General features: G+C 43.3%; 2 protein-coding genes and 1 long non-coding RNA gene across 6 annotated transcripts in view; all 3 read right to left on the bottom strand.

Moving 5' to 3' along the window:
• gtpbp3 (GTP binding protein 3, mitochondrial) overlaps positions 1-8,198 on the bottom strand; it is a 633,967-nt gene that overhangs the window by 35,362 nt on the left and 590,407 nt on the right. The gene's annotated exons all lie outside the window — the stretch shown is intronic.
• LOC104966050 (uncharacterized) lies at positions 1,354-1,845 on the bottom strand. Its single transcript, XR_800614.1, has 3 exons — positions 1,671-1,845; positions 1,508-1,598; positions 1,354-1,412 (listed from the first exon to the last, which is right to left on the bottom strand). It is a non-coding gene; the product is annotated as an uncharacterized lncRNA (long non-coding RNA).
• On the bottom strand, positions 3,386-7,830 carry LOC104966051 (protein sel-1 homolog 1-like). Of its 2 annotated transcripts, none has more exons than XM_010795169.1 (8): positions 7,765-7,830; positions 7,520-7,607; positions 7,178-7,326; positions 6,912-7,077; positions 6,228-6,302; positions 5,938-6,110; positions 5,395-5,538; positions 3,386-5,264 (listed from the first exon to the last, which is right to left on the bottom strand). In XM_010795169.1, exons 1-8 carry the CDS (start codon positions 7,795-7,797, stop codon positions 4,977-4,979), a joined length of 1,116 nt encoding a protein of 371 aa, XP_010793471.1. In that variant the 5' UTR covers positions 7,798-7,830; the 3' UTR covers positions 3,386-4,976. The 2 variants fall into 2 exon arrangements, with proteins under 2 accessions (XP_010793471.1, XP_010793472.1); XM_010795170.1 differs by having other exon boundaries at positions 5,410-5,538.

Here is an 8,198-nt window from a genome sequence, read left to right as displayed (position 1 = left end):
TTTTTCCATTCTATTTGAACAACTCTCATTTTGATCACGAAACGACAACGGAGTTTCTCCTCCGTCCCCCTCTCCTCCCTTCTGTCCTCCTCTGCCGCTACGTCCTCGGGCTGGTGAGTGTTGATATTTACTTGGGTTTTTGTTTATCTTTTTGTCAAAGTTACAAAAAAGTATAAGCCTTATACAACAATACACCCAACACGGTACATGAATACTAAAATACTAATAAATTTACATATGTAAAAACAAAGGTATACCACATCAGAGAAATAAAAGGTAGGTTTTACGGGCTAACCTACGACTAAATCTCAGGTGTAAATTTCTTTCCTTATGAATTGGCCCCCCTACGTACCGCGCCGGCCTGCGGGGAGGATATCGCTCAGAACCTCCGCAGCGCGCCCGGTGACCCACAGCGGTACCTTATCTATCAAACGTCTAAAAAATTTATCAATCTGGGTAGAGGTATACACAGAAAACGCCCATCATCTAAATTCCTGATCTCCGTAGTGACACACACAGTCGTTGCGATCAACTGTCTTATTTAGGCTCCGTTTTACCGTGTTTAGTTTACCACCACCGACGCCTCCCCTGCTCCCCCAGTAAATTGTCGCGTCATCCCTCGCCTTCGCAATGAAACGACAAATCACAGGGTCCATCTTCTCTCTTCTCCCCTTCTAGACATGTTGTTTGTATTATTCATGCGTATTTTACTAATCACTACCCCCTCAAATGGAAATATGTGTTTACATAAATGGTGACCGAACCGTTTGAGACCCACTGAGATAACTTAAACTAAGTTAACTATCTAAAGACTCAGAGAGTAATTTACCTCACCAGAGCTGTAGTTATCAGCCTCTCAGTCTGACAGCAAAGGACTCTCCCTCCACCTTGTTGTTGAAACAGCTCCTTATATCCGTTAGCGCAGCTAGCTAGCACCAGATGCTAACAACAATACACGTAACCGGTGCGCGCGCTTTCTCGCTCGCTCGCGCCACACATACACCAACACACACCCTCCCGAGCTTGAATGACACACAGAGACCAATCGAGGGCATTAGTATGATCTGTATGAAAGTGGCAATGTCGGCAGGCCACGTCATGTAGACAGCCAGTCACCCTCTGTGAGGCAGTCAGACCCACATTTGCGCTGCGTTGCGTTTACAATATATACGTATATTGCCGGCGGCTGAGTACCGGCACAGTAAGAAGTGCCGGTACCACATGGGTAAAAATCAGAAGTGCCGGTACTGCGTACCGGTGAGTACCGGCCCAATTCAAGCACTTGTTGTGATTATAATTACTTGTACTGGATTTCTATCGCAGCTGAAGCGAAAATCAACAAATACCACCTACTGTCAGTGAATCCCCCAGGGCAGCAATGACTTTGATATCTGCCGCCTTCACAAACTCAACTAGAGAGGAAGATGAAAGAGAATACATTAATATACAGTTTTAACTTTTGGATAACATTGATTTAGTGGCCAATTTGGATTTGACCTTGACTGACCTGAGGAGGGGACAGAGGGAGAAGGGCGCATGTCCGGACACTGGAACACAGGATGTTTGAAACTCACCGGTCGAGTTTTCTCTGGGAACTCCTGAGAGAGACAACTCATCAATGTCAGATCTATACATTTGAATCCATCTTTTTTTTCAAAAATGCATCTTACAAAATGTCAGTATAGGAACAGCCTTGAGATGGAAGTTGATTATCCTGCTTTTTTAGGCCCCGTCCGCACGGAGACGAAACAGGTGTTATCCGCTATAGTTCTTTATCATATGGACGGTTCGTCCACACGAGGCCGTAACGGAACCGCGGAAACGGAGCCCTCAAACGATAACGCATTCTAAAGTGGGAAGGTCTGGTAACGTAACGCTTGTGGCACTGTGTGTACGCCCTAAACGATCATAGCCCCGCCTACTCACCCCTGCGTCATTGCTGATGTGTTTCGCCAACAACAATGGTGGATCACAGGGTTGCGTTCGTGCGGTGGCACCGCGGAGAATAACCAGAAGAGCAACCAGGCAACCATGGCAACCATGCTCGGGGGGCCTTATTCGCTGCTTTTGGTGTATTTTGTGGCGGAAGTACGCCACTTACAGGCCCGGCATATGTACTACAGCGTCTCCAGCGGGTCGAGCGGTCTCGTGTAGACGGACACGTTTCTTGTGCCGTTTTTGTGTGGACGGAAGACTTTGTTGATATCGACCTCGGTTCGTTTTCGTCTCCGTGTGGACGGGGCCTTAATCTTCTTTATTTCTCCTTTAAAGAGGCTCTATTATGCTACATTAGTACCTCAGCTCTGCAACACACATCATTACTTCACTCTTGCTTCTATTGGCTAGCGCTCCAACACATTGTATAGGCTAAGGGGCAGAATATGGACCCTTTAACTTGTTGATACCTTATGAAGCTACGTTATGTTTTCACAGTGTGTGCTCATTCTCAACATGCCTGCTGGTCCGTGTGGTACAGTCAGTTTTTATAAAATGATAACCTGCCTCTTGTGTGTATATAAAAAGTCAACGGGTATTCACTTTTTACATTTAGCTTTTGTTGTTTCCATTTTGTCCAATTGTCTTTTGAAAAGTATTTTGGTCACAGTGGTGGGTGTTCCAAAATAAAAACAGCAACACAATTATAGACTGCCATGAGAAAAATACGTATACAATATTTTTGTATCATTATCCGGTGTTTGACCGTGACACATTAACATGTTCAGTGCTGAAACCTGGTGAACACAGTACCTTGTTGAGGGCCTCTTGACTGTAGTGTCGTATCCCCTCCTCATACTCCCACCACCAGTCGTTGCCTTAAGAGATAAACATCTTTTGCTAATCCAAACTTTTCAACTAGCCTAATGAGCCAGTTCTTAACACATGTTCATTATTTAAACAATGTCCTTTAGAGCAGAAAAAAAGTATTTTTTAGAAAGCATGTCGGTGTTCACTTATATAAATGTATTTTTTTACAATATTATGCACACTATAAACACTCTTGTCTAATAACAGGCCCTGTTTTAGAGGCAGTTAAATGGTAAATAGGCACACAGCCCTCTTGCTTGTTCTAGCGCTTACCTTTGACACAGCAGGACGTGAGCATACATGTTGCCACGACGATCCAAAGCCGCTCCATAGTAGTGCGTACGGACCAGTCAATGGGTTCCCCCTACACACTGCACAATGTGATGCTCAGCAGTACAGAGCTGTCACTTTGACCCCCACCCATCTAAAGCTGAGTGACAAGCTGGGGGTCCACTGAGAGCCAACTATCAACGTCAGCAAAACCCAACAAAAATAACAACATTTCATAGGTTTTCCATATCATAAAGTTCGTGAAGAACTTATCTTTTGTACCAAACAATAAAGAAAACATTCACATCCATTAAATATCCATATATCATTTATTAATTTCTTTATAAACTTGTATTTGTGATGGTAAAAATGCAGTCTTGTCGACAATCGTGACCGAGTGTTTCTTTTTTTAGACAAATTGAGAACTGTGTGTGGTATGTATGTTTGGAATCATTTCTCATCCTCGTCCCTTTTTTACTTCATGCAGACATATTGGCGGATCACCTCTCAATAACCAACAACAAGCACGTACTGTGGAGCTGAACAAATGGACTAAACAGAATGAAAAATGCATGTGGCAAAATCAGATGTCCCTCATGTTGTTTGGATAAATACGGCCTAAACCATGGCTTCATCTCTCAGAGTCCATCTGAGCTGAAAGGTGTTGGCAGAAATCCAACTTGGACTTTTGGTGAGGGGGTGGAATATTCTCACAAGTTATGTAACCAAACACAAAGAAAAACAAGTATCCACAAACAATTCAGAGTTTGAGGCGCTGCTTTCTTTAAGGCTGCTCCAATTTCTGCTAGTTAATTCTTAATAAACTAAAAAGAAGGCGGAAATGGGTTGAGAGAAATCATTGATATGACGACAACTAGAATGAAAATAAAGCCTGTTGATGAAATAAAATAGTAAAAAAAACTGTTCTCTGCTTCATTTCACTGTGTAGATCATATTTAATTCGTTTTTTTATTCTTTCAAATATTTTAAAAGCCTATGTTCTACGATTTCACTCCCCAAAAAGACTCATTCATTTTGATCTGTTTCTGGGATGAGGATTAAGCAGCTTCTCCTTCTTTGTATCTGCTATTTTGTAACACACTTCAACCCGTGAGCTCAACATTAAATCATCTATCCTGCACAGATATCCTATCCATTAAAGTACACTGCTTTAGAGGTTACTCGCTCTCATTCTAATGATAATCATGGCTTTAAAACATTGGAGCACATTATGTTAAATTCATTTTCCTTTCTTCTTATTGCAGGTGTGAAAAGGTAATGACCCGACATATCAACTAAACAAATAACCCATTATTGCGATGCAAATTGGTTCACTGTGGCTAAAATTAAAGTCAAAATGTTCAGACGACACATGCAAAAACGTTCTTTACCAACTAGCAAATAAAAATGATCTGAATTTACATTTTCCTGCCTGATATTTTTTTTCTAAATTAGGATTGAGGCAGTTCCGCTGAGTGTGATTTCCTCCAAAAAAAAAAAAAAAAATGGGAAAGTGAGAAGAAACTAACGCACATTTTAGATTCCAACTATTTTGATTAGTCCAAACATCCTTTGATCTGGCAACCAAAGAGCTGTTTGTCATGGTGGGAGCACAGGTGCTTCTTCTGGCAGTGTCCTGAGTCACAGACTAGCAAGTCCCAAGTCTGTGTTATCCTCCCCCAGCACTCTGTTCTGTCCAGAAACACCCCCGCTGTCTCTCTTCAGCACAGGACCAGCTCATTTCAAAAGGAGAGAGGGAGATGTGGGACTGCAGAGCTCAGCAGTCACTATCTGTCAGCTGTGGAGCGAAGAGAGGCGCTGAGGCTAGCAGGTATTCAGCTAGTGAGCGCCATCTGCTCCACGGAGAGTCTCTCACTGCCCTCGCTCCGGCTGGCCTCCTCTCACTGCTGCTCCTCCTCCTCCTCCTCCTCCTCCGCCTGGGCCGGGCCCGGGGCGTCCCCCTGGTCCTGGGGCTCGGCCTGGGGTTGCGATGGCTCTTGAGGGGGTCTGGGAGGTGGCGGGGGCGCAGGGGCGGGGGCAGGGGGACGAGGGGGAACTATGATTTGGTGCTGGCGCTGCCTGTAGGCGATGACCGTGCCCAACAGCAGGGCGATGACCGTCATGAGGTAGAGGTCCCACTCGGGGCCCAGCAGCTGGTCCAGGTCCACCTCAGTGATCAGCTCCTTTAACTGACAGGGGGAGAGGGAGGACAAAGACATTTCATTTCCCTCTAATGAAGTGGCTTTTAACTTGGTTGCATTAACATTAAGACTTTCTTTTTAAAAGCCAAATTGTCCGAGCTCCAGCGTGAGTACTCACATTAAGATCACTCACATTAAGATCCTGCAGGTACTGCAGAGTGTAAACCAGGCCCAGCTTGCACAGAGCCATGAACACCGGGACCTGAGCATCAGGACTGGCTTCAGCCGCCATGTCGTAGAAACGCTTGGCTAAATGGATGTCCTGCAAAACAACAAGAAACAATTCTCATCATCAATTTCTTTCTAGTATATTTGACAGCATACAGAGATGTTTTTCTAACTTTTCTATTAGGGAAAATTGAAGGAAAAAAAATGGACCAATAAATAACACATTTCCTCAAAAGCTGCAGCAAGAGAAAAGGACCTTCTTGTTGTAAAATGCTAGAGAACTTCAGCATTGACAACATAATAGGTGTGTTGGTGTGTGTGCATGTATGTGTCTCGCTGGGATGTTATGGTGTGTTCTGCTGTATGGAAATTTGACTGGAAAAATCTGATTTCTGAGACAGACCAGACATGAACAATAATGTGATGAGTGATTATGAGTCAACCATTGAAAACCATCTGATGTGTTAGAGTCCCAGTGAGGCTCTGTTCCCACCTGTTTGATGCCCAGCCCCTTCTCATGCATGTACCCCAGGTTAAACATGGCCTGGGCGCTGTGCTGCTGCTCTGAGGCCAGCCTGTAGTGGATGACCGCCGTCTCATAGTCCACGTCCGTCCCGTAGCCGTAGAAATGGTAGTCTCCTAGTTTTATCCTCGCCACAGTGTAACCTGGGAATGAGAATTTGTTTTTTTTAGCAGCCAGGTTCAACTACTTTTTGTAATGTTAACCAATTATACATGGATTCCCAACTTTGTGTGCGTGCGTGCGTGTGTGAGTGTACTCACCTTGTGCAGCAGCTCTGGTCCAGTGCAGCAAAGCACGAGGGTAGGTCTCATTCTCAGTGAAGATCCTCACACCTTCTGTGTGTTACAATTCAAAGAAATAAGAAAGGTTAGGATGTTGTTGCTTCTCCCATAGTTGTTGGCGTGTCAACTGTTTTAGAGAGTTTGCATGATAAAAAAAACACACAATTTGCCAAAATTGGTTTCACTAAAGCAATGTTGCTGCTGCATACCAAGAAGCTAACCAACTGTGATTGTTTAAAGAATGTTTGCTTATAGAAACGTTTCTTTAAATGCATAACTAAACTGTTTGAGAATCAGAATTCTATGTTTACTCAGGAGGAAATTGGTTTTCATAAAACATAATTAATTTTTATAATAAAATAAAAATGTTTGATGAATAAGAGGGAAAAGTAAGAATGTGCAATACAAAATAAAATAAAGATATATATAAACAAAGAGAGCTAAAGTAAAAATGTGCACAATGTACTACAATGCATAGCATGTTTTTTACACTATATACAGTAGTGTATTATTAAGATATTAATGCTGAATGAACAGTTTTAAATGATTTTGCTGCTAGTGCCAATCTATTGACTTGGCGCCTTATGCACATATCATGGGATTTGAACTAAAACACAACTCCTTTCCTTCCTGCCATGATACCAATGTCCTGCCTTCTCTTACTCTGGTCCAGGATGAAGGCCACGTTGCTCTGGGCGACCTCGTAGCCCTGCTCAGCCAGCAGCAGGTACTGCACCAGCGCGGCGTCCGGCTCCCCCTCCTTAAAGCTGCCGTAGGCCGACATGAGACGCTCCGACCAGCGGCCGCGCTCACACACGTTCTTGAAGAGCTGCAACAGAGATACACACACGTGGTATGACACAACAAAAATCTGGGTCTAAGCAACAGCGGAGTCACATCCAACAGAGAGTATATATAATTATAATCACCTCCACAGCTGTGTGGCAGGAGCGCATCACTCCGGTACCGGTGGCGTGCATCTGGGCCAGGTTGTAGAAGGCCAGGATGTGACCCGCCTGGGAGGCCAGGTTGAAGAATTTAAGCGCCTGCTTGTAGTCACGCTTCACACCAATGCCATCTGAGGAACGACAGGAAGAGGAGGATTCAAAACAGAGAATCAAATGAAAGTGTATATCATGAGAAGAAATTCAAGAGAAAGAGATCGAGGGCTGACAAATAGAAACTGGTTATTCGATCTTCAGATGCAGTTCAATATTTACAGCAAGCAGGCGCTATGAAGAGGCCGTGACACACACTAAGTAAGCACTCACTGTAATACATGGTGCCCAGCTGCAGCTGTCCGTCCACCCAGCCCTGCTCTGCTGCCTTCTGGAAGTACTTCAGGGCCAGCTCATAGTTCTGAAAACACACATCACACACACTTTCAAACATCTCTGATTTTAGCAAGAGGGAGTAGCTTCCAGGTGAGCAACACAGAGTAAAAGCTTAGAATCAAAAGTGCATAATAAACGTAGACATAATTTAGAAAAGGATTGTATTGTGTAAAGTTGCTTACCACCGGTACACCTCTTCCATATAGGTAGGCCATGCCTAAGCCACTCTGTCCCACTGGATTACCCTGGATTTGAAAAGAAATGTAAAAAAGCACGAGTTAATTAAAAAGGAATGCATCCAAGATATTAATGATAGTGAATCCCAACTGAATAACATATCAGCTAAGAGTTCAAAGGAACAGAAACCCGTTTTCTCTTGAATAATAACTGTCATTATAACGCTCATACAAACACTAAAGGGTACATTTATGATGATGCATTGAGGCCATTCAAAGGTAAAGAAATAATAATAATTCTGAGCTTAGATCTTGTAAATTCAAGAACTTGGATGTTAAAGAGCAACTTCCAGGTTAAAGAAACCTGTGAATAAATGTGTAGGAAAATGATGAATACACTAGATTTTCAAAAAGATATACAGAAATATACACTACAGTGA

Source organism: Notothenia coriiceps, unplaced genomic scaffold (assembly GCF_000735185.1).
Source record: "Notothenia coriiceps isolate Sejong01 unplaced genomic scaffold, NC01 NC01_scaffold00037246, whole genome shotgun sequence".
Lineage (NCBI taxonomy): Eukaryota > Metazoa > Chordata > Actinopteri > Perciformes > Nototheniidae > Notothenia > Notothenia coriiceps.
This window is presented reverse-complemented; position numbering and strand designations above follow the sequence as displayed.

What these genes read in the sequence shown, in the direction of transcription:
- LOC104966051 (XM_010795169.1), bottom strand. Translation starts at nt 7,797, where the DNA reads ATGGCCTACCTATATGGAAGAGGTGTACCGGTG. An exon ending in GACCAGAGCTGCTGCACAAG is followed by an intron (nt 6,111 to 6,227) that starts GTGAGTACACTC and finishes TCTCATTCCCAG; the next exon opens with GTTACACTGTGGCGAGGATA. An exon ending in TTAATGTGAGTGATCTTAAT is followed by an intron (nt 5,265 to 5,394) that starts GTGAGTACTCAC and finishes TCCCCCTGTCAG; the next exon opens with TTAAAGGAGCTGATCACTGA.